The 24,058-nt window shown below is 42.4% G+C and overlaps 1 protein-coding gene across 5 annotated transcripts in view; it reads left to right on the top strand.

Annotated features, from left to right (window-relative positions):
• The window catches only part of LOC126989007 (serine/threonine-protein kinase stk11-like), a 54,812-nt gene extending 40,155 nt beyond the window's left edge, over window positions 1–14,657 (top strand). The window contains exons 8-9 of one of the 5 annotated variants that reach the window (XR_007742748.1): window positions 1,401–8,206; window positions 8,425–14,657. Coding sequence is in view for 1 of the 5 variants with exons in the window: in XM_050847482.1 (XP_050703439.1) it covers window positions 1,401–1,561 (161 nt within the window). In the remaining 4 variants the exon portion in view is untranslated. Of the gene's footprint in view, window positions 1–1,400 lie in introns of all 5 variants that reach the window. The other 4 variants (XR_007742747.1, XR_007742746.1, XR_007742740.1 and 1 more) reach the window with 4 other exon arrangements.
• Window positions 14,658–24,058: the final 9,401 nt, after the last annotated feature.

Below are 24,058 nucleotides of genomic sequence, written 5' to 3'. Positions count from 1 at the left end.
CTCTCTCTCTCTCTCTCTCTCTCTCTCTCTCTCTCTCTCTCTCTCTCTCTCTCTCCACTGAATGGAGTGAATATTTATTTTTCGATACAAACCTACCTCTTGTTTGATTTACATTGTTTTTGATTTACGCGACCTCTTCAAGGACGCAATACTCACGTAAATCGAGAGTTAGCTGTACCTCATACTGAGAACACAACGTGGCGTTTGGAGCTGATATTCCTCCCTATTTGTTGTAGCATTTTCTATCACAGTAGCATCATGATTTTATCAATAAAAACGTTTCTTGTGGCTTTATTCGTTGAAACATTTGTTCATAGCAGCATACACCCCTCTGTGTCAGCTTAAATTAAGAGAAGTAATATCACAGATTACTGCACTGTCCACTTCCTTCCTCTCCTACCATTTTACCCTTCAGTCCACCATATCAGTTAACCCTCTCGCGCACAATGACGCGTTTTGTGTCATCAAGGGTAAAAGGTCCTGGCGCACGATGACGTGAAACGCGTCAAAAAAAGTTTTAAAAATTGATTAAAAATTAAGTTTTCGGTGAAAGTGCGTCAAATTTGGGAGCGTCATTTGTTGGGATAAGTTTCTTAATGGTAACATATGGCAGCCTCTCTAAGGAGCGTAGATGAGGAGCTTTGAGCGATTTTTATATGTTAGCCTACTCTGACGGGAGAGGAAAAAAATACAGTTTTCTCGGTGTAACTCAGGAACTAATAGGCATATGAGGATTTTGAGGATACCATAAGAATCCTCACTAAATTCCGATTTGAAACATATATTCGGCTATAAAAGCTGGCCCACAAAATTTCGAGCTAGCGAGTGGGGAAGTTGGTACTTAGGATTTGTTGCCTACAGTACTCTATACGGAGACTTAAAATAAGTTTGTATTGTTTGTATATATATATTTTCCTCTTTTTATTTGCGTATGTTCTAGTACAAGTCTTTATGAAGCCATTGATACCAAATTTATTGTACGATATATCTGTGAGGGTAAAATATGTCCGGGAATGTAGAGTATCGCGGCGGCAAAAAATGGCCGGTCGGGCTTGATGGTGAGTGGAACAGAAACTTATTGGAAACTCATGGTGCGCGAGAGGGTTAACCCGTCCGCTGTGATTGCCACGGACTTGGCTTTCACTGGTAGCCTGGTAACTTATAATCCCAGGTCTTTCTCTGCCTCTGTGGTGGATAGTGGAGTGTTTCCCATGTGGTATTGGTGTGCTGGATATCCCCTCCCAAGGTGCATGACTTTACATTTTTCCTCATTGAATTGTAGCAGCCACTTTTTGCTCCATTCCTGTAGCTTGGTGATGTCTTCTTGTAGGAAATCCGCAGTCAAGGCGTTAATAGATCTACCTCAACACCAATGAAAAAATGTTCTATCTCCCCCACAGAGACCAGGAACCAAGTAGAGAACAGACTGGAGCTCTCCCCTGCAGACCTTCAGGAGAAACCGAATGGCACCAGCAAACAGCAACAGCAGCAACAAAGGCGGCGACGGAAGCCCATATCTTGCATTAGCGTTAAATCCCTTACGTCGTGCAAGCAGTCCTGACACTGCTCCTGCACCCCCTACTGAAGCTCCAGGCTCATCATGGTGGTATACATTGCCTGGGGAAGACTAGCTCAGCGCCATCAGTGTTGAGTGACGGCGTCGAGAGGAGAATGAGAGGAACTTTTCTTCTTCTCTTGTTCCTTTTGTCTCTGTATTGAAGTGAGAAGGTGCAGCCTGTGTGTTGTCTAGAACGATGGCTTGCTAGATCAAGAGCTTCAGGCTATCATTGGTGACACTTTTTAGCAACTTGAGAGGCATACAGAGAAGAGGTTACTTATGAGAACACAGTGAAAGGAAGTGTAGTGACTCGCAGTCTGATGAATATGAAGACATTAGTGTGTTATGAGGGTGGAAGAAGAGGAAGAGGACAAGGTGAGTTACGGGGCAGACTGAAGAAATGAAGATGGAGGAAACGAGAAAGAAAATGGTGTGTTTAATGGGTCACTGCATGTCACTATGGAAGAGAAGGTAGTGTCTACATTTTGTGATGCAGATCAGAACATGAAATAGGGGCTCCAGGAGAGGAAAGATGTTGTTTATAGTTAACAGATGACAGAAAGATCACCAAAGATTGCCAATTTAAGTATTCCCAGAGTGTGTTTTCTTTCACTTGATGATTTGTTTGGGAGATGTGGAGATGGATACTGGGGATCAAGGTTTTGTTTTTTGTCGTCCCTGTGTAAGGGCGGTTTGCTGGGAGGGTAGAGGGTATCAGGACACCTAGCGGGTCAGAGGCAAGAACAAACACATTATCTAATAGGAGTGACCATACAGGATGCGGGTATCGGGTAAGCTTGGAGGGAACCCGCTACCCGCGTCAGGTATGGCCACTCGTATTAGATAACATGTGTTTGTTTTTGCCTCTGACCCGCTCCGGTACCCTCTACCCTCCCACCAAACCATGTGCAGTGTGGACGTACCCTAAGAAAAAGATTAGGGAAAGTAACAGTAAGGGGAAAGGAGAAAAATGATTACTAAAGGAATTGAAGGAAGTAAGGATGGTAGTCATGGTGGTGTATTTTTCTCACTCAGTAGTAAAGGCTGAGTAATGAAAGAGAAATTAATGGGAAGATTAACCCGGTGGTAGCATCAGGGATCATGTTTCTTAATGGTCCCTCCAAGCGAGAAAAATGAGAAAAAATCACCCCTCACACAAACCATTTCATAATATATATCAAAGCATTTGTGATCAGATTATGTATCATCTATTTTTGGGGGTTTATATCATGGCACAATTTGGCCCGTCACTGCTACACGGTAAAGCCACAAATTTGGCCCGTCACTGCTACACGGTAAAGCCACAAATTTGGTCCGTCGCTGCTACACGGTAAAGCCACAAATTTGGTCCGTCGCTGCTACACGGTAAAGCCACAAATTTGGCCCGTCGCTGCTACCGGGTTATAGAGACATACAATACCTGCACAATATTGCTTCTGTTGATATTTGGTTGGAAGCAGGAAACCATAATGAAGGAAAAGGTTGAGCCTGAAAAGGGAGAGGATTAAGTAATTAACCGTGTAGCAGCGACGGGCCAAATTTGTGGCTTTACCGTGTAGCAGCGACAGGCCAAATTTGTGGCTTTACCGTGTGGCAGCGACAGGCCAAATTTGTGGCTTTACCGTGTAGCAGCGACGGGCCAAATTTGTGCCATGATATCAACCCCCCAAAATAGATGATACATAATCTGATCACAAATGCTTTGATATATATTATGAAATGGTTTGTGTGAGGGATGATTTTGTCTCATTTTTCTTGCTTGGAGGGACCATTAAGAAACATGATCCCCGCTGCTACCGGGTTAAAAAGGCTAAGCTGTATGACAGTTTTGTTTTAATGAAATTAGGTATGAAGTTGAAAATAATGGTGCTGCTCAGAGAATAGGGAATAGAATGAAGGGCAAGATGGGAAGAATTTGCACTTAAACTTGTACATACTACACGTTAAGGAAAATAATGAAAAGCTGTGTCATATTTAAATGTACAAATACTGATCGATTCACTATGAGAGGGAGGCCAACAAACAAAAGGGGTAAGAAAGTGTGAGAGTGGCGGACAAGGAGGACGTGGAGAAAGGTGGTGGAGGAAGATATGAAGAAGCTGAACATCACGGAAGAAATGGCTATGGACCGACAACAGTGGAGGAGGCTCATGTCCCGTCCAACCCCACCACAGGGAATACATGGACGTTAAACAATGAAGAAGATGAAGAAGGGTAGAAGTGTAGCCAGTAGCGTAGGAACTGATTTCACTGATAATTCAAGAGTGAGTCAGGATGAAGCTTTGGTGTATGCTTCGTAACAGATAGAGGAAATATGTGATTTATGAGTGCCAAGAAGCCGAAAAATGAAAGTGATAGATGTGTAGCTTGAAAAGAAGGAAATTTGATGTTTCTGTAGCCCTGGCAGAAAAAAATGTGATATATGTATACCATGAAGAAAACAGAAAGCTGGGGTGTGTGTGTGCCTGAAAAAAGGAGACTGTAAAGTGAAATACAATCGTCCCTCAAATAGTACGGTTTTATACGGATTGTCACAAGATCTTTTAGGATTTTTCAATTTCCTGCTCATCGCGAAATTTAAAAATCCTATAAAATCTTCTTAATCCACATAAAACCAAAACCGAACTATTGGAAACCGTACTGTTTGAGGGAATGACTGTATAGAAGTCATAGAAAGTATTTTGTCAAGTATAAAAATGGATATGATGCACTGACAGAGAGAAATAAAAGTTGCTCATGTATAGAGTAATAAAAGAATTGATATATATTGGGGAGATAAAAGAGAAGATGGAGCAGACATTTTTGTGTGCATTAACACACACACACACACACACACACACACACACACAGCTTCATAGTGCAGTGATTAGTATGCTCATCTCACAACAGAGAGGTCCCAGGTTCAACTCATGGGCAGAGTGGAGATGGATGAGGTCTCCTTTGATTAACCTGGTAGCAGCGATGGGGCAAATTTGTGGCTTTACCGTGTAGCAGTGACGGGACAAATTTGTGGCTTTACCGTGTAGCAGCGACGGGCCAAATTTGTGCCATGATATAACCCCCCAAAATAGATGATACATAATCTGATCACAAATGCTTTGATATATATTATGAAATGGTTTGTGTGAGGGGTGATTTTTTCTCATTTTTCTCGCTTGGAGGGACAATTAAGAAACATGATCCCTGATGCTACCGGGTTAATCCATACACCATATCCACCCAGCAGTGAATGGGTACCGAATGTCAGTCAGGATTTATGTGCTGCCTCATGAATGTGTGTGTGGGTATGGTGAGGCTCAAGCTGTATCTACCCCAGATTCCATCACCTGAACCCCAAGCTCATTTAGGGAGGGTACTGGCTGGCAATCCTGAGTTCAGCATGTGATCAGATCATGGTGAATGGCACACACACACACACACACACACACACACACACACACACACACACGAGGAAAGACTAAAGGAAATGGACTTACCAACACTAGAACAAAGAAGAGAATGGGGAGACCTAATACAAATCTACATATTATTGAGCAAAATGGAAGAAGTAGACAACGAGGAGTTACTACCAAAAGAAGAAATTACCACCAGGAACACAAGAGGACATAGTAAAAATTTAAGGAAGGGAAGATGCTTGAGAGACATGAAGAAATATAGCTTCCCGCAAAGAAATAAAGAGGTTTGGAACAGACTAAGTGAGGATGTAGCATCGGCGAGGAGTGTGCAAAGCTTTAAGGAAGAGTTGGATAAATGTAGATATGGAGACGGGACCACACGAGCATAAAACCCAGGCCTGTAAAACTGAAACTAGGTAAATACACACACACACACACACACACACACACACACACAGAAAGATCAGTGATAAACAAGTCTGTGGCTCTGTAATCATGACTATTGCCAAAGAAAGAAGGAAGTAATAATGAATTTGGTCATGATGAGAAGAATAAACCCGGCCTGGGCCAATCCTGCAGTACTGTAAACAATGGAACTGTATGAGTTTTGTGTGTGTGTGTGTGTGTATTTGAAGATGTAAGGAGAGAGAGAGAGAGAGAGAGAGAGAAAGGATGATTTTAGGTAGGTAGATAGGTAATGAGAGAGAGAGAGAGAGAGAGAGAGAGAGAGAAAAAAAGGACGATTTTAGGAAGGCAGATAGGTAATGAGAGAGAGAGAGAGAGAGAGAGAGAGAGAATTATATGAAAAAATAAGCTTTTAGTTCATCCTCTCATAGGCAACCAATCAATCAAATAGCAGTTTAGACCATATATATATAAGATTCAGCAAATCACCCTGCAATATGTTTTTTGTGTACAGACATATGGGTGGTCTATATAACTGATATTTTACAATTCTATGTTTGTGCCTCATAGCTGAAAATTTAACCCGGTAGCAGCGACGGGCCAAATTTGTGGCTTTACCGTGTAGCAGCGACGGGCCAGATTTGCGGCTTTACCGTGTAGCAGCGACAGGCCAGATTTGTGCCATGATATAAACCCCCAAAAATAGATGATACATAATCTGATCACAAATGCTTTGATATATATTATGAAATGGTTTGTGTGAGGGGTGATTTTTTCTCATTTTTCTCGCTTGGAGGGACCATTAAGAAACATGATCCCCGCAGCTACCACCGGGTTAAGAACGTGATTCTAAATTCTTTCAGCAAATGATCAGGAAGCATGAATGAAGCCCTTAAAAGCTTACCTCATAGTACTGCTAACTTCCTCATCACAGCACTTTGGAATTTTTATGATCATTTGGTTTCCTAGGATTACTGAAGAGTGACTTGGTAGGAGAGTGATGAAAAGCAAAACATGATGAAAATAAATACTTCCTAACTGGAGGGTTTAATGAGTCATAGAGGGTCCATAAGGAGTGGAGTTTTGCTTGGTTGATAAATTATATATATTTTTATATGTGAACAGGAACATCTCATTAAAAGGTGAATTGAAGTTCCCTGTAGACTGTAGAGGGTCAATTTAGACAATGCAAAGAATAATGGGGTATTAAGAAAAGCAGTCTTGTTTAATTGAGTGGTATATGGCATTCCAAACCTGCGTGTGTGTGTGTGTGTGTGTGTGTGTGTGTTTACCCAGTTGTATTTACCTAGTTGTGACATACGGGAAAAGAGCTATCCACTCTTGTCCAACTTTTCCTTAAAATCATGAATGTTTCTTGCACAGACCACCTCCTCCTCCAGTCCATTCCACAGCTCAATGCTTCTGTTTGGGAAGCTAAACTTTTTCACATCTCGCCTACACGTGGTCGCCCTCAACTTCTTTCCATGTCCTCTCGTTTCTCTTGTTCCACACACACAGGTCCTCTCTGTCCAAATGCTCCACTCCGCTCGCCACCCTGTACACTGCTATCAGGTCTCCTCTTTCTCTTCTCTCAAGGGTTGTGAGCCCCATGCTATTGAGTCTCTCATAAGTCCAATCCCTAAGTTCCGGTACCATCTTAGTTGCCACTCTCTGCACTCTTTCCAGCTTCTTTATGTTCTTTTTTATCATGAGGAGACCAGACCAGTGCTGCATACTCCAACCTTGGCCTTATCATTATGACTTATTTTCCTCATCATCTCCCTATCCAAGTACACAAATGCTATCCTTATGTTCCTCAGCAAATTCAGAGTTTGTCCCGATATCCTGTTGATGTGTTTGTCCGGTGACATGTTCTCTGAGACAGTCACTCCCAAATCTTTTTCCTCCACTCCTCTGCATGTTGTCTCACTTCCCATCTTGTAATCATATTCGCATCTTCTACCACTCCTACCAAACTCCATTTTTTTACATTTCCCAAGGTTGAACTCCATCTGCCATGTACCACTCCACTCCCATATTCTATCCAGGTTCCCTTGCAATGCCTCACAGTCCTTCACATTATTGACACGTCTCAATAGTTTTGCGTCATCTGCAAACAAACTCACATAGCTGGACACTCCATTCACCATATCATTTATATAAACAGCAAACATTATTGGTGCCAACACCGAACCTTGCGGGACTTCACTCATCACAGGGCACCAGTTGGAAACCTCTCCCTGATAATCTTCCTCATTTCCCTGTTAGTTAGGAAGTCCTCCAGCCACTTAGTGTGTGTGTGTGTGTGTGTGTGTGTGTGTGTGTGTGTGTGTGTGTGTGTGTATATCATCTGAAAGTTTGTTGTTTTGGGCAAGATCTATTTGGAAGTGAAAAGTCAAATTAGGACTTAACTCGTTCATGGAAGTATAGAAAACAAGCATATGTCTTCTCAGCTGGTCTGTTGGGGGGTGGAGGAAAATGTTAACTTTACTCAGGGGAAAAAAATAGTGAGACAGGGAAACACTGTGTAAATAGGTTCAAAGAAAGAGGAAAATGCATGCAGAGATAGGTAGGATCTGTTCCCTTCTCCTAAAAATCCTTCCCCTCCTGTCTCTCTCCGGCACATGACCACAGATGTTGCACCGACTAAACGAAACTTTCCAACCCTTTTCACAGCGTGTTGCCGGCTCAGTTTTATCTGTGGGGAGGGGTGACATTAGGTTAGGGTAGGTTAGTAGGGTAAATTTATGTTTTGTTGAGTTTGTTATGAGAGGGACACAAACACAGGGTGAGAGGATACACCTGGCAAACAGGGTGACGACATATAGAGGTAAAGCAAGTGAGGAGAGTGGGAAACAGTCTGATAGAATGGCTTGTTAGGAGCGCATGGGCTCGGACACAGACGGGAAACAGTCCTGATAGAATGGCTTGGGAGGAGTACATGGGCTCGGACACAGATGGGAAACAGTCCTGATAGAATGGCTTGTTAGGAGTACATGGGCTCAGACACAGATGGGAAACAGCCTGATAGAATGGCTTGGGAGGAGTACATGGGCTCGGACACAGATGGGAAACAGTCTGATAGAATGGTTTGGGAGGATTGTATGGGCTCGGACACAGGTGGGAAAGTCCTGATAGAATGGTTTGTTAGGAGTGTATGGGCTCAGACACAGATGGGAAACAGTCTGATAGCATGGGCTCGGACATAGACGGGAAACAGTCCTGATAGAATGGCTTGTTAGGAGTGGATGGGCTTGGACACAGATGGGAAACAGCCTGATAGAATGGCTTGTTAGGAGTGCATGGGCTCAGACACAGATGGGAAACAGTCTGATAGCATGGGCTCGGACACAGAAGATAAAGTTTTGGGGTAATAATCCCTCACTCTGTAATGCCAAAATTTAATGAAGTATGGGAAAGATAGAAATTAGGGAGAAAAGTAGGTAGTTTTAAGTATTTTTAAGTAAATATAAGTATCGCCGGAGTCTGTTACCACGTGCAACATTCCAGACTCACACCGACAATGCCGCTCAACCACTAACTCCACTTCTTCATGTTGAGTTAGTGGATGAGTGGCGTTGTCAGTGTGAGTCCGAAATGTTCCACGCGGTAACGGACTCCGGTGATACTTATATTTACTTAAAAATACTTAAAACTACGAACTTTTTGTCCTTAATTTCTATCTTTCCCGTACTTAATAAAATTTTGGCATTCCACTTCTTCCTCGCATACAACTGGGTATTGCCAGTCACTTGTTATGACCATGAAAATTAAAGATGAAAAAAACATCACCAGTGCCATATTAACTGTATGCTTTACTGATAAATATTGTATATATATGTATTTTTATATATCGCCCATCCCTTTACCTGCAGAATGGTTATACTTTGTAACTTCATGGTTTCTTAAATTCTCTAAAGGATGACAAAACCTCAGACTCCCTGCCTGCACTTCACTTTGTTTGGTGGAATGGATGTTTTCATGCCCAAACCTGTACGCAGAATAGTCGTCCCTCAAATAGTACGGTTTCCAATAAATCGGTTTTGGTTTTATACGGATTGTCACGGAAGATCTTTTAAGGATTTTTAAATTTCCTGCTTGTCGTGAAATTTAAAAATCCTAAAAAAATCTTCTATGAAAATCCACATAAAACCAAAACCAAACTATTTGATGGATGACTGTAATCCCCTCAATAAGAAGAACATACATGACTACTTAAGTAACATTTTGATATACAGTATATCAATAAGCCTTTTTCTAGCATTTAATTTTCTCTAGGGATTTCCTCAGAACAATAGCATGGTTGTGTGTTTTGATGTATGCCCCACACACCTTAACAAGTAATGCTGCGTATATGTATGTGTGTTTATTACCCAGAGACTACAGTGGCAAAGCGTCTGACGGAAGTTTTGTATATTTGTAAATCGCTGTGCTGGATTGAAACAGGAGAGAAAACACATTAGTCAAAGATGTGTTTGAGGGATGACTGTATTTCCAAAAGCCACAAATAAGATTAATTGGCTTCCCCATGAGTGTTTTCAAGTTCAAGGTGCAGAAGCATTGCCGAAGAATCCCATACTAACCCCTTGAATGCGGATTTCCAACAAGAAGACATCACCAAGCTACAGGAATGGAACAAAAAGTGGCTGCTACAATTCAATGAAGAAAAATATAAAGTCCTGTATCTTGGGAGGGGATATCCAGCACACCAATACCACATGGGAAACACTCCACTATTCACCACAGAGACAGAGAAAGACCTGGAAGTATATGTTACCAGGCTACCAGTGAAGGCGAAATCCGTGCCAATCGCAGCGGACGGGCTACAAGGGGGTATTACAGTGAGTGGATATGGTAGACACTGGCTCACAAGAATCCCACACCAAGGGGTTATGGTGAACTAAATGAGGGTAATACAGTGAGTGTTTGCTACAATCTATTGCTTAGAGTGTATGAATTAGTTTGTGTTATAATCTTCTAATGGCATTTATACGAGACATACAAAGACAGTCCCTCATGGGCTCGCATCCTCAGCACCCTAAGTCCCTTCCACTACCGTGTACAGAAAAATCTTAATCCTCAAATTGTATGTACTGGATATGTTTTTTTATGCATATGTATTACTGCTACTACTATAACCATGTATATCTTTACCCATAGTCAGGCAGCATCAGGGCAGATTTAGCTTATGAGTGATGACTACAAACTTAATCTATCATGTACATATATATATTGAAAACCTAGTGCTTGTCCAACACAAATAAGTGGGCAGGCTGGTGTATTGATTTTAGTTAATGTACAGTGTATATGTACAGCCAAACCAATTTTGTACTCACCTTAGCCATATATATGCTGAGGGACAGTGGGGAGAGTGTTGTGTGACTTTGTGTCTTGTTCTAAGCTGCATATGTGACCTCCAAGTCTCTGATGTTCGTTTTTATGTGTGTTTCCTCTTTTGAACCATACCTGTGGCTGTTCCAGGATGCAAAAGAGCCACGTCAGTGCTTGTCTTAGGGCCGCTTTCACAGTCGTTTTGTTTGTTTTGATCGTTACCAATGGCGGCGATCGACGCTAGAGAATTTCCACTTAAAACTGGCCGATGGGGTAGTGGCGGCTGCGGGGTTAGCCTAGCCCTGCACCTTGCCACACACTCTCAACACCTCTCGCTTCCTCTGCAGCCGCCACTACCCCATAGGCCAGTTTCACATGGAAAACTATAGCGTCGATCGCCGCCATTGGTAACGATCAAAACAAACAAAGCAACTGTGAAACCGGCCCCTTAGAGCACAGGAAGCTAAGTCAATGCTTGTTTTACCACACAGAAAGCTAAGTTAGTGCTTGTCCTAGAACACAGAAAGCTGTCCTGAAGCATAGGAAAACCAACTCTGTGAATGTCTCTGTATGTGTGATGCCATATTGCCACATGAACTGATGGATGGGAATGTATTGAGGAGAGGCTATAGTAACTTCATTGATCCCACTACCCCACTTCAGCCTTGCCTAACCTGAATACCCAGTGCATAAACACAGACACACACATACTGGAGAATTAACAAAGGGATCAAAGTTCTGCATACAACAATTTCCCTCTTGATTACTTAGAAATCAGATTGACCCGGTAGCAGCGACGGGCCAAATTTGTGGCTTTACCGTGTAGCAGCGACGGGCCAAATTTGTGGCTTTACCGTGTAGCAGCGACAGGCCAAATTTGTGGCTTTACCGTGTAGCAGCGACGGGCCAAATTTGTGCCATGATATAAACCCCCCAAAATAGATGATACATAATCTGATCACAAATGCTTTGATATATATTATGAAATGGTTTGTGTGAGGGGTGATTTTTTCTCATTTTTCTCGCTTGGAGGGACCATTAAGAAACATGATCCCCGCTGCTACCGGGTTAAAAGAAACTAAAAAGCAGTTTTCTAAAGCAGAAAAATTTCTTTAAAAAGTGTTCCCAAGTTTTTTTGTATGGCTGACAAGAAGTAGTACACATTTTAATTTCTTTGAAGGAAACTTTAATGACTCTCCTTTTCCTCCTCTCACTCCTGTCTCTAAGTACAGGCATAGAAAATACTCTCACCAGCTAGACAAGTGCTCCACCATTACCCCAACTAGATAGATACAAGGCTGGAGGGTGTGGTCAGAAGCCTCACCCTTGGTCATACACCTCACTCAGCATTGCCAAATTGTCGTACTATGAAGATTGGATTTGTCATTTTTATGCTCCAAGACGGTCGTAACCACACAAACAATGGTAGAAAATTAGAGTTAGCGTTAAAACTGGTATTCATTGATGTTGGTTTGTTCTTTTGCTATACAGTCGTCCCTCAAATAGTACGGTTTCCAATAGTTTGGTTTTGGTTTTATACGGATTGCCACAGAAGATCTTTTAGGATTTTTAAATTTCATGCTTGTTGGGAAATTTAAAAATCTTAAAAAATCTTAGAAAATCCACATAAAACCAAAACGGAACTATTGGAAACCGTACTATTTGGGGGACGACTGTAGTTATCGGTCAGAAACTAAGAAAACACTGATCTCACCTCATGTAAAGCCGTGCTCTATGGGCACACCACCTCAGCTCCCCTTAATGGAGTGTTGCTTTATTCGCAACACATTGATTTCAGTTTAGTAGATTAGAAAGCAAAGCTATTGATAGACATTTTTTTTTTTCATATAATTCCTGACATACTACATCATTCTTCATCAGCTCTAGAGCTTAACCCAGTAGCAGCGACGGGACAAATTTGTGGCTTTACCGTGTAGCAGCGACGGGACAAATTTGTGGCTTTACCGTGTAGCAGCAACGGGACAAATTTGTGGCTTTACCGTGTAGCAGCAACGGGACAAATTTGTGGCTTTACCGTGTAGCAGTGACGGGACAAATTTGTGGCTTTACCGTGTAGCAGCGATGGGACAAATATGTGGCTTTACCGTGTAGCAGCGACGGGACAAATTTGTGGCTTTACCGTGTAGCAGCAACGGGACAAATTTGTGGCTTTACCATGTAGCAGCGATGGGCCAAATTTGTGGCTTTACCGTGTAGCAGCGACAGGCCAAATTTGTGGCTTTACCGTGTAGCGGCGACGGGACAAATTTGTGGCTTTGCCGTGTAGCAGCAACGGGACAAATTTGTGCCATGATATAACCCCCAAAAAAGATGATACATAATCTGATCACAAATGCTTTGATATATTTTATGAAATGGTTTGTGTGAGGGGTGATTTTTTCTCATTTTTCTCGCTTGGAGGGACCATTAAGAAACATGATCCCTGCTGCTACCGGGTTAATTCAAGCGTGTTGAAAACTTGTTTCATGATATGTCATCTGTGGATTTTTCTGTTGTCATGTATCATCCCTCCCCCCCAAAAAAAGTTTATGCAGATATTGTCAGAGGATAGGGAGGATATTCTGATACAATGTCATCAAACATTTATATAATTTAGCAAGGAAGCATTTTAGTTTTTAGACACTGGGGTTCAGTAAGACCTGTCATCATCTGTCTCTTCAGAGATTGTACCTTTTTTACTGTGTATTGGGAGTAAGTTTTAATCTTTTGATACTCGAGCTTCTCAAGGCCTGTTGGCATACTCTACCCACATGGCAACCCTACAGTGCAAGCCTTAATTTAGTGCACACACACACACACACACACACACACACACACACACACACACACCGTAGTACAGAAGTTAACCCGAGAAGTTCCGGGTTCGATTCTCGGGCAGGGTGGAGATGGATAGGCCGTCTCCTTCCAGCTATGTTCCTGTCCGCTAAGCAAGAAATGGATACTGGGTGTTGTCAGGAGTTGTTTTATTCCTCTTGGATGTGCATGTGTATGATATCGTCACCCTCATCAAATAATCGCCTAAGTCATTTTTCAGTGAATTCCAGGTTTTTGTCTACATCAATTTTTCAACATGTGACGCCCATTTTTGTATAGTTGCCTTCGTCGTTCAGGGTTTGAGTGTTCTAGAATTGACCTTTTCACGTCTGCCTAAACCTTAAGCCAAATGAGACAATGACAGTTCTTTCCTGATTTCCTGAGGACTAGAAAATAATGACTTAGGCGGTTTGTTTACCAAGGTGACGCTATGGTGCTTTAGTGGTTATGATGCTCAGCTCACAACCGAGAGACCCCAGGATCAGTTCGTGGGCAGGGTGGAGATGAGTGGGCAGCCTCCTTACATCTGTGCCTCATTACACCCAGTAGTGAGTGGGTACCAGGTATCAGTCGATGTTGTGTTCTGAGCCCCAGGATAGTTGTCTGGCATTATGAAAGGCAAGTAACCCACGGATGACATGAACTTGTAGCTCATTCCAGAAAGATACAAATAGGTGAATTACACACACACACCAATTTGCTGACCTAGAGTACAAAGATTGTGATATGAAGCCCAAGAACATATTTCTCCTGTCCTATTACCCATACTTACATATTTCCTTCATCCTTTGGTATGCTACTCCACCTCAATAATAACAAATAATGATGATAAGTATTTTTTTTAATCCTGGACAAGCAATGATAAGTCTGTTAAAAGCTTGACGTCACATACATACCTACTTACACAGTGCCTGGAGGTCATCAAAGCTTATCCAATTTCCATAGCCTAAGGCCACAGTGGCAGCGTTTTTGTCATGTTTGTGTTTGTGTCCACGCACCATCGCTGGGTACGGAAATGTGCGTGTGAAGCCTCAGTATTGGTCTTGTATCATTTTTAATTATTGTAAAGCAAAGAAGCAGGAAAGAGTATGTTACTCAATAATCCTGCCTGTGTCACAACACTAAGTCCTCTATTATCCTTTCATTTCTCCTTACCTTCTCCCATCTTGTTTTTTGTCCCCTGAGAGCAGTACCCCTTTCTGACCATGTAGTGGATGTTGGTGTGCCCAATTTTTGCTTCTAAAGACAGGTAGATTGTATCAATACCACTGGTATGATTTGTATTTGGTGTGTGTGTGTGTGTGTGTGTGTGTGTGTGTGTGTGTGTGTGTGTGTGTGTGTAATTCACCTCTTGGTCTGCTGCGGGTCTCTCGAGACAGCCAGCTGCTCCCCTATGGAAGAGCACAGAGCTCGTAGTACCGATCTTTGGGTAGGACTGAGGTTGGTATTTTAAGAAACTTTCGCTGCTCACATCAACTATTTCTAAAGGTCAAAGAGGCCATCAATCAGGTTCCAATGAGTGTTTCTTTAGGTTCATGGTACAGAAGAAGGGTCAAACTACCACCAGGGTCATAAAACTACCACTGGAAATGCCCCAAACTCCTAGGAAAGCCTTGTCAAATAGGTGAACTTGGGCGCCGAAATGTTTTAAAATACGGCCCTGAGCCCACTCACACAAATAATGAGTGTGTGTGTGTGTGTACATTTTCTGGATTTATTTTCTTTTTCTTTTTCATGAAGTAGACTTCTTTGATGTCACTTTACTGAGGCACATGTTTTGTAGCTTGATGTTGTCTGTGTGTGTGTGTGTTTGTTTGTTTTGTTAAGGTAATTATTTGCATGTCTTGTCTGCATTGCTTCAGAACTCTGAAATGTAGTGAATGATTCTTTTGAGTGTGTGTGTGTGTGTGTGTACAGTCATACCTCGGTTTACGAGTTTATTTCATTCCGGAATTTTCGCAAATCAAAACACTCATAAACCAAAACAAATTTCCCCATTTAAATTAATGGGAATCCCATTAATGCATCCCATATCCCCCAAAAATATTAACAAAAATCATTTACATGTTAGATTATACTGAATTAAAAAAGTAATTATAGTGCTGAAAACACAAAGATCGCACACTAGAGCACAAACGTATGCGGACAAGAGTGCGTGGTGCCACCTCTGCGAGTGGACTAAAGTGGGGGTGTCACACTGGGCATATTCTTCCAACCGTTGGAGCTAGGAGCACCGTGGTTGCCCGTACAGCCAACCGGGAGCGCGTTGTTGGTTTGGGTAAACTCCTGTCCTCCCATCTTTGAAGCCATGGTCGTACCCACAACAGTTTCTTCCTTCCATTTAACTGTAGCATCACAATCTATAATTTGAGTGACAGCAGCACAAGTCACAGCAGCCCTTACTTTTGCAAACGGCGCCATGAAGAGAGAACCGAGAGGAGGAGGACCTAAGAAGCGATACAAAGTGTTACAGGTCAAAAGAAGAAAAAGATGTGAATACAAGGCGACTGGTTTGTTTACATTGTGGATATGGGCAACCGACCTTGGTCATGTGTGATGGTTGTCATCTATCGATATCTGGCGACCAAGAATGACCCCCTTTCTTGAGACTGTTTTCCACCTCCCTCCCGTGATCTGCCAGAGCGCTTCCTTCTTGTCCATATGACTAGATGAGCCAACACAATTTATCATTTTGTCACTCATCAAGGACAACACACATTGATTTAGTTACAATTACAAGATCTACAGTTCATTAACCCTTAAACCCCGGGCATATTTCAGCGGTCTTGTGCTGCAGCCTGGAATACTTGGGCAAAAGTTGCCCTTGGGAAAATATTTGCCCCCCAAAAACTACTTAACCTAGAGCAATAAACCAAACAGCATGTGAAAGTACATTCCTTGGACTTCAAGATGGCGGCGGTGTTTGACCGGTACGCAGACAATGAAGAAGACTGGTGGGGGGCAAACAAAGGTAGTTTGCCCCCCATTTATTGGCACTTCCCAGCACGCCAGGACGTGCCACACACTCACAAAGCTGTTTATGTAATACTGGGCTCATATTATACACAGTATCACTTTGTTTACACGAGGAATTTCGGTTGTTTGCACAAACAAGTGGGGCTTGTACGTGGGAAACACGAGTTTTTTTCTGTGAAATGGTACTAGCCCGGAACACTGTTTGCAGAGTTGGCTGGCATGAAAAAAAGAAGAAAAAGCTGTTTACGGGTTGTTTACATCTAAATTTAGTGGATTATTGAACATTTTTGTGGATTATTTTACATTTTTTATGAAAAAAACATCATTCCATTGCTTGTGACTCAGTGTATTGTAGCAATATATGAGGTACAATGGCAAACCAACATCATTGTTTACATCATAAACAGCGAATTGTTTACACGATACATATGAAATGAAGAGGTAAAATGACGTATGTGAGTTATACCGTTGTTTGGCTATCCTTATTGAAGAAATGCACAAATGGTGATTGTTTACACCCACGATAATTGTTTACACCCCAAAAAACATTGAATTTTGAAAAATAATCTTTGTTTATGATATATGAGTGTGGTATCATTATCAAACATGAAAACCTAAAAAAAACGATTTCCAAGTGTAGTTTACTTCTTGTTTGCATATTTTTTTGTGAAAAGGTTGTAATTTTCGGTGTTAAATTGAGCATGCAAGACTTATGGCCCCTTTACTGAACGTAGAAATGCAAGAAAACGCATTGTTTGCACTGGAATGTCATTGTTTACACCTAAAACAGAAATTATTATAATTTTCGCGACAAAATGAAAAATTATGTACATTTCCTTCCCCCGTCTGTTTGTTTGCCAATGTTTATGTGTTGCGTTGCATTGTTCACGTGTTTTGTGTGTTTTATACCTACCACACCAAGCTGTTTACACATTGTATTCCTCGCTGTCGTGCGCACGATTGCCGTGTGTCACTCGTACTGAGTGAGTGTACTGAGTGAGTGAGTGCCGGGGCAGCGGTACACTGTGTGTTGGGGCCGCGCGCAAAACGGGGATGACAGGGAGTACAGGCGGCTTTACGCCTGGCAATTCCTAGTCGGCAATACAGGCGCGGCTGCATTTTTGGTCTGGGTCATGGTCTGGGAGCCCTGCTCGCGGCAAGTTCTCTGCAGCTGAGCGCGTCCGTCTTGTATTGCCGACTGGCGGCTGAGCACAACATGGCGCCAATAAAACAACAAATGAGAGATACAGACAACAAGATTTGGAGCCGGGAGGCCGAGGTGGCGTTACTAGAAGAAGTGAGGCAGCGTAGATACTTGTGGGAGCCACAAGATAAGCTGTATGAGAAGCTGAGTCTACGCGAAACAACTTTTGAGAGAGTGGCAGCAACATCCGAGAAATGTTTATCTCTGCGAGATATCGAAGGAGGTAAGGAACGATTATTTTCGTGTATTATATAATCACTATGTAATGCCTGGGATGGCATGTTCCTCCCTTCTCCTTTGTTGTTAAATGCAACAATGAACAATCAATCAATCAATACTACTGAAGGTAAAACTCGTTTACTTAAAGTATTTCTACAATATTAGGCTAATGGACCAAACTCATTGTGGTTTTTGCCAGGTGTAAAGCCGCCGTAAGGAGGGGGGGGGGGGGGGGAGTGCGCGGAATGATGGATGATGGAATTTTCCACTCCCAGAATGTTTTGGAAGCCACAAATATTGGCACATTTTTTTAAAAATTGGTAGGACGACATGTCGATCGTCCCCTGGGGTGAGGGACTTTTTAGGTAATGTCGACATGTCACCCGGGGTTAAGGGGTATATTTCCCTAGCTACTGAGCGTCATTGCTTGCGGCGGAATTTCTTAATAAGTCATTTTTCTCCAAAATATTGACCAATGGCATCATTTCACTTTCTTGCTTCTAATATGATGACGATGATGTTTTCATACTGGACAGTTCTTACTTATACTACAACGATGCTTTCAAATGGTTTGTGGTGCAGCAATAACACAACAGTAACCTCGTAAACTCTATATCCGCCCCACCTGGCAGGGTTACCCATAGGAAGCTTAGGAAATGGTCATCGCTGTAGGCCTAAGGAGGTGCAGTGCAGTGTGTTTACCTGTGTCGGCAGCCCCGCCACGGCTTGCGCCACACCCCCGATTCTTGCTAAGAATTTGGGGGACTTTTTGAAAATCTGACACGTCAGAACAAGAAATGCAAGAATTTCGCAATATTTGGGTAATTCTTGATCGCCAGATGACGGCTTTAAGTTGTAGTTGTCCGTTGCACCTACCGCCAGCGTAGTTGGAGGAGAAAGGTCCAGGTGTGATACCAGCTTGAGACCCTATTCCCATTGTTTTCCGCTCTGAGCGATCTCGTCCAGCTTCGAACAACGGGAACCCACGCTCACGTCTTCAACTCGTGCAAACAGGATGCTCGTACACCAAGTCATTGCTCATAAACCAAGGCACTCGTTAACCGAGGTATGACTGTATTTGCCTGTTTGTAGTATACAGGGCCTGAGCTCAAGCTTAGTCAGTCCCGTCTCCCAATCTATATTTGTCCAGCTTTTCCTACATTTTATGGACACTGCCCGCTTCAACACTGTCTTTGCTAAGTCCATTCCATGTGCCCACACTCCTGTATGGAAAACTGAACTTCTTTAGGTCTTTCAAACAATTCCCCTTTCTCAATTTCTTGCTGTGTCCACTTAGTTGCTTCCTCCCTTTCATCTCGATTAACTCATTTCTATCCAACACTTCCATTCCACTCGTATTCCTGTACAGTGCTATCAGGTCTCCTCTTTCTTTTCTTTCTTCTAGAGTTGGTAAGCCCAGTTCCTCTAATCTAATCTCGTATGGCAGGCTTGATAGTTCTGGTACCATCTTAGTTGCAATCCTTTGAATCCTTTCAAGTTCCCTTATGACCTTTTTCTTGTGTGGTGACCAGACAACAGTCGCATAGTCTAACCTTGGTCTAATCAATGTTGTTATTATTTTCTTCATTAGGTCCCCATTCAAGTAGTGAAATGCAACTAATATATTGCAGCAGACTATATGTTTCTCCTAATATCTTGTTTATATGCTTCTCATGTGTGTGTGTGTGTGTGTGTGTGTGTGTGTGTGTGTGTGTGTGTGTGTGTGTTTACCTATTTGTATTTACTTATTTGTAGTCTACAGGGCCTGAGTTAAGCTCTAATAGTCCCTTCTCCATATCTACATTCATCCAGCCTTTTTTTCATTTGTTGGACACTGCTCGCCTCCACCACCTCTTCCCGCAAGCTGTTCCATGTGTTAACACTTCCTTGAGGAAAACTATACTTTTTCAAGTCACTCAAACAGGTTCCTTTATTAAGTTTCTTTCCATGTCCTCTCAGCTCCTGCATTCTCGCAGTAAAGAAGAGATCATCTCTATCCACCTCATCAAACTTATTTACCAACTTATACAGTGTGATCAGATCTCCGCTCTCCCTTCTTTGTTCCAGTGTCGTCAAGTCCATCTCCTTCAATCTGTCTTCATACATCATATTCGAGAGTTCTGGGACCATTTTAGTTGCAATTCTCTGTATTCTTTCCAACTTTCTGATATCCTTCTTTTTGCGAGGCGACCATACAACTGCAGCATATTCAAATTTTGGTCTTGTCAGTGTTATTATTTTTTTCATCATTTTCTTATCTATATAAAGGAATGATACCCTTATATTTTGCATCATCCTGTAGGTTTCTCCAAACAGCTTGTTTATGTGCTTTTCTGGGGATAGTGTGTCTTACATTGTTACTCCCAAATCTTTTTCTTTATGTACCACCTTTAAGTTTTCTTCTCCCATCCTGTATGTTTTCCTCGGTCTTTTTTTTTACTTTTCCCCATTTTCATAACATGGCACTTGTTTGCATTAAATTCCATCTCCCATAACTGGTTCCATTTATACACTTTATCCAGGTCTTTTTGCAGTTCTTCACAGTCTTCCTCCGTCTTCATTTTTCTTATTAACTTTGCATTGTCTGCAAAAAGGCTCATATAACTTTTTATACCCATCAGCATATCATTTACATATATTATGAACATTATTGGTGCCAGAACTGAGCCCTGAGGAACTCCACTCTCTACTCTCCTCCAATTTGATTTCTCTTTTCTAATCACCATTCTATTTCTCTTCCTGTTAAGTAGTCCTTTATCCACTCGATGACCTTTCCGCCCATTCCTCCCCATTTCTGTAGTTTCCAGAGTAACCTTCTGTGCAGAACCTTGTCGAAAGCTTTTTTCAGATCTAGATATACACAATCAGCCCATCCTTCACTTTCTTGCACCACGTCTATTGCTCTTGACTATAAACATAGTAAGTTGGTGACACACGATTTCCCTTTTCTAAATCCAAACTGTCCTTCATTTATCATGTTTCCCTTTTCTAAATGTTCAACCCATTTTTATTTTTTTTATTATACTTCCACAGATCTTGCACATTACACTTGTTAAAGAGACTGGCCTATAATTTAATGGTTCAGTTTTATCTCCACTTTTATAAATTGGTAAAATGTTCGCTCTCTTCCACTCTAAGGGCACTTTTCCTGTATTTATAGAACATGTTTTGTGTCAAAGTGGTTCCAATAAATCATTTCTACACTTTTTTAGTACTTGACCGGAGATTTCATCCGTTCCCATAGCTTTCCTTCCATCTAAAGATTCCATCAGCTGCAACAGTTCCCCTTTCTCAACCTTTACAGAATTTAGCTTCCCTTCATTACAGTTTTCGTGCCCCCAGTCAAAATCGGTCTCTTTCGTAAATACTTTATGAAAAAATTTATTTGATATTTCTGCAATTTCTTCGTCCTGTGTGTGTGTGTGTGTGTGTGTGTGCGTGTGTGTGTGTGTGTGTGTGTACTGTCCCTCTGCTGCTCATACAGGGTGTGTTTCTTGGTTTAGGGAATAAGACCCCCATGGGCTCACACACAGACACAACAGCAGTTTAACCCGTGGAAGTTGAGGGGTCTCTTAGATTCCTACAAGCACATCCACAGATAGGGAAGCTCATTGCAAATAGCTCATCGCCATAGGGGCTTAGACTCCTGTGCTGTGCCTCTATGTACATAGCCAGACAAAGCAACACTATAAATTAAACAACAATAGTAGGCTACTACTCGCTCATGCCAGATTACATCTTTGTTGACGTGCTGGCTTGTTAGTATAGCTTGTAATGTTTGTTGAATTACATTGTATGATAATGCAAAAAGGAATATTAGTACTTTCCCGTAGGGTACATCTATGTTCCACCAAGAAGTTCAAGACAATGAATATATATATATATATATATATATATATATATATATATATATATATATATATATATATATATATATATATATATATATATATATAATACCATCCTGAGTTTCGCGCTTGCTTCATTCCGAAGGTATAGAGCTAAACTCGAGGATCGCGACTCGGGGTATTGAAAACACTGAAAAGTTGCTTATTTGTTCCGACCCGTTGAGAAGCTGGCTATTTTTCCCCTTTACTCACTTGTTATCTCAAAATACGTACCTTGGAAAAAGCAAGAGAGAACGGTTCGTTTTGAAGCCGCAGTTGAAGGCGGCTGCCTTACGATTGGCCGACAGCTCTGTGACTCGCTGGGAGTTCAATGACGTCATCGCCGGCGTTCACTCAATCAGCGGCCTCACTGTCTTAAGGTGGCGTCACAATGGCCGTTTTCCTCCAACCGTTGGGGCTATGGGCAATGTCTGTACGCCCAGCCGGGAGCGAGTTGTCGGTTGTCCGTAAGCAGGTGTCACACTGGACCTTTTTTCTCCCACCGCATTGGCGGCAGCTAAGGCAACCAGCAACTCCAACTTTTCCGGATGTGCGTCACACACGGCCAAGGTCGGTTGCCCGTATCCACATCCACAACGTAAACAAAGCACTTGCCCTGTATCGACATGGCGTTGTCTGCTAAAGTAGGGGCTGTCACAGCTTGTGCTGCCATTACCCAAGTTATGGACTTGTTGCTGCAGTTAAATGGAAGGAAGAAGCGGTTGTGGGTGTGGCGTGTCTGTGGTTCCTCCGTGCCAGTTCTCTTTGTCACCATTGTATGTGTGCGGCCAACCCACCCATCTAGACTCCAACCACATAAACACGTGAATCCAGTGGCGTAGTAAGGGGGGCCGGGGGGGGGGGGGACTGTCCGCCCCGGGTGACAGCTTGAGGGGGGTGCTATGATACAGGCTCAAGTCTAATGGCTAAATTCAGTGACGTAGCTAAGGGAAGGGGTGTTGGGGTCATATAAGAAGACGCCCCCCAAGCCCCAACAAAGGGGCCCGCCGCCCCCCCAAATGGTCCATTTGGGAGCCCCCATTTGTTGCCATACTCATTTGTAGAAGCTAGTGTGTGGGGAGAGCCCCACACGGAGACAAGACCCCCGGGCCCCCGCCCCTCAGATCTCCAGCCATGCCGGCATATATAATGCCGCTGTGGATAATGATGGAGTTTTGATTATCCAGCTCCAGCCACGCGTGATACCGTGAGTGACGGCGCCTTGTGTTTCATATGACTGTAGCAGATGAATTGCTTTGTTTGTAGCAGAGATGTTATTTACTTTAAAGGACATATTTTTGCATAATGTTGAAGCTAAAGAACTGTACTTTATCATGTGATGTTAAAAACTTGAATGTAAATGTTTGTTGTAGCATGAATCTCGCTGAACGGTATCGTAGGTAGGTGAAGGGTGACGCCTAAGTGTTTGTTGTAGCATGAATCTCACTGAACGGTATCGTAGGTAGGTGAAGGGTGACGCCTGAGTGTTTGTTGTAGCATGAATCTCGCTGAACGGTATCGTAGGTAGGTGAAGGGTGACGCCTGAGTGTTTGTTGTAGCATGAATCTCGCTGAACGGTATCGTAGGTAGGTGAAGGGTGACGCCTGAGTGTTTGTTGTAGCATGAATCTCGCTGAACGGTATCGTAGGTAGGTGAAGGGTGACGCCTGAGTGTTTATTATAGCATGAAACTCGCTGAACGGTATCGTAGGTAGGAAAGGGAGGGAAACATCTTCGTCGTATGCTTTTGTATTATTATCATAATAATAATAATAATAATAATAATAAGCCAGTTTTTTTTCTGCTTTTCTGTGGTTGTCTGAATTTGTCTGGCCGGAATAGTAAGCGATGTGTGGGGATAATATAATAATAATAATAATAATAATAATAATAATAATAATAATAATAATAGGGGGCTCCCGTGGTCCCGTGGTCGAGTCTCGGCCTTGCGCTTCGGCGGGTTGCTCGGGCGTGGGTTCGAGACCTATCCCGTGCCATGGGGGTTGAAAGGTGGGCTCTTTCCGACACCCTCAGCCCCGTTGTTGGGCCTCCTCCTTGAAAGAATTGGGTATATCTCTTCCAGCCATCTGGGGGATGCGCGGCATGCACCGTCTTCCTCCATTGGGGTATATCCCCAACGAAATAACCCCCCCCCAAAAAAATAATAATAATAATAGCTTAGTATATTAAGGTAGGGCATTCAAAAGTTAAATCAAAACCATGAATATATATATATATATATATATATA

This window comes from Eriocheir sinensis, chromosome 6, assembly GCF_024679095.1.
Source record: "Eriocheir sinensis breed Jianghai 21 chromosome 6, ASM2467909v1, whole genome shotgun sequence".
Classification (NCBI taxonomy): Eukaryota; Metazoa; Arthropoda; class Malacostraca; order Decapoda; family Varunidae; genus Eriocheir; species Eriocheir sinensis.
This window is presented reverse-complemented; position numbering and strand designations above follow the sequence as displayed.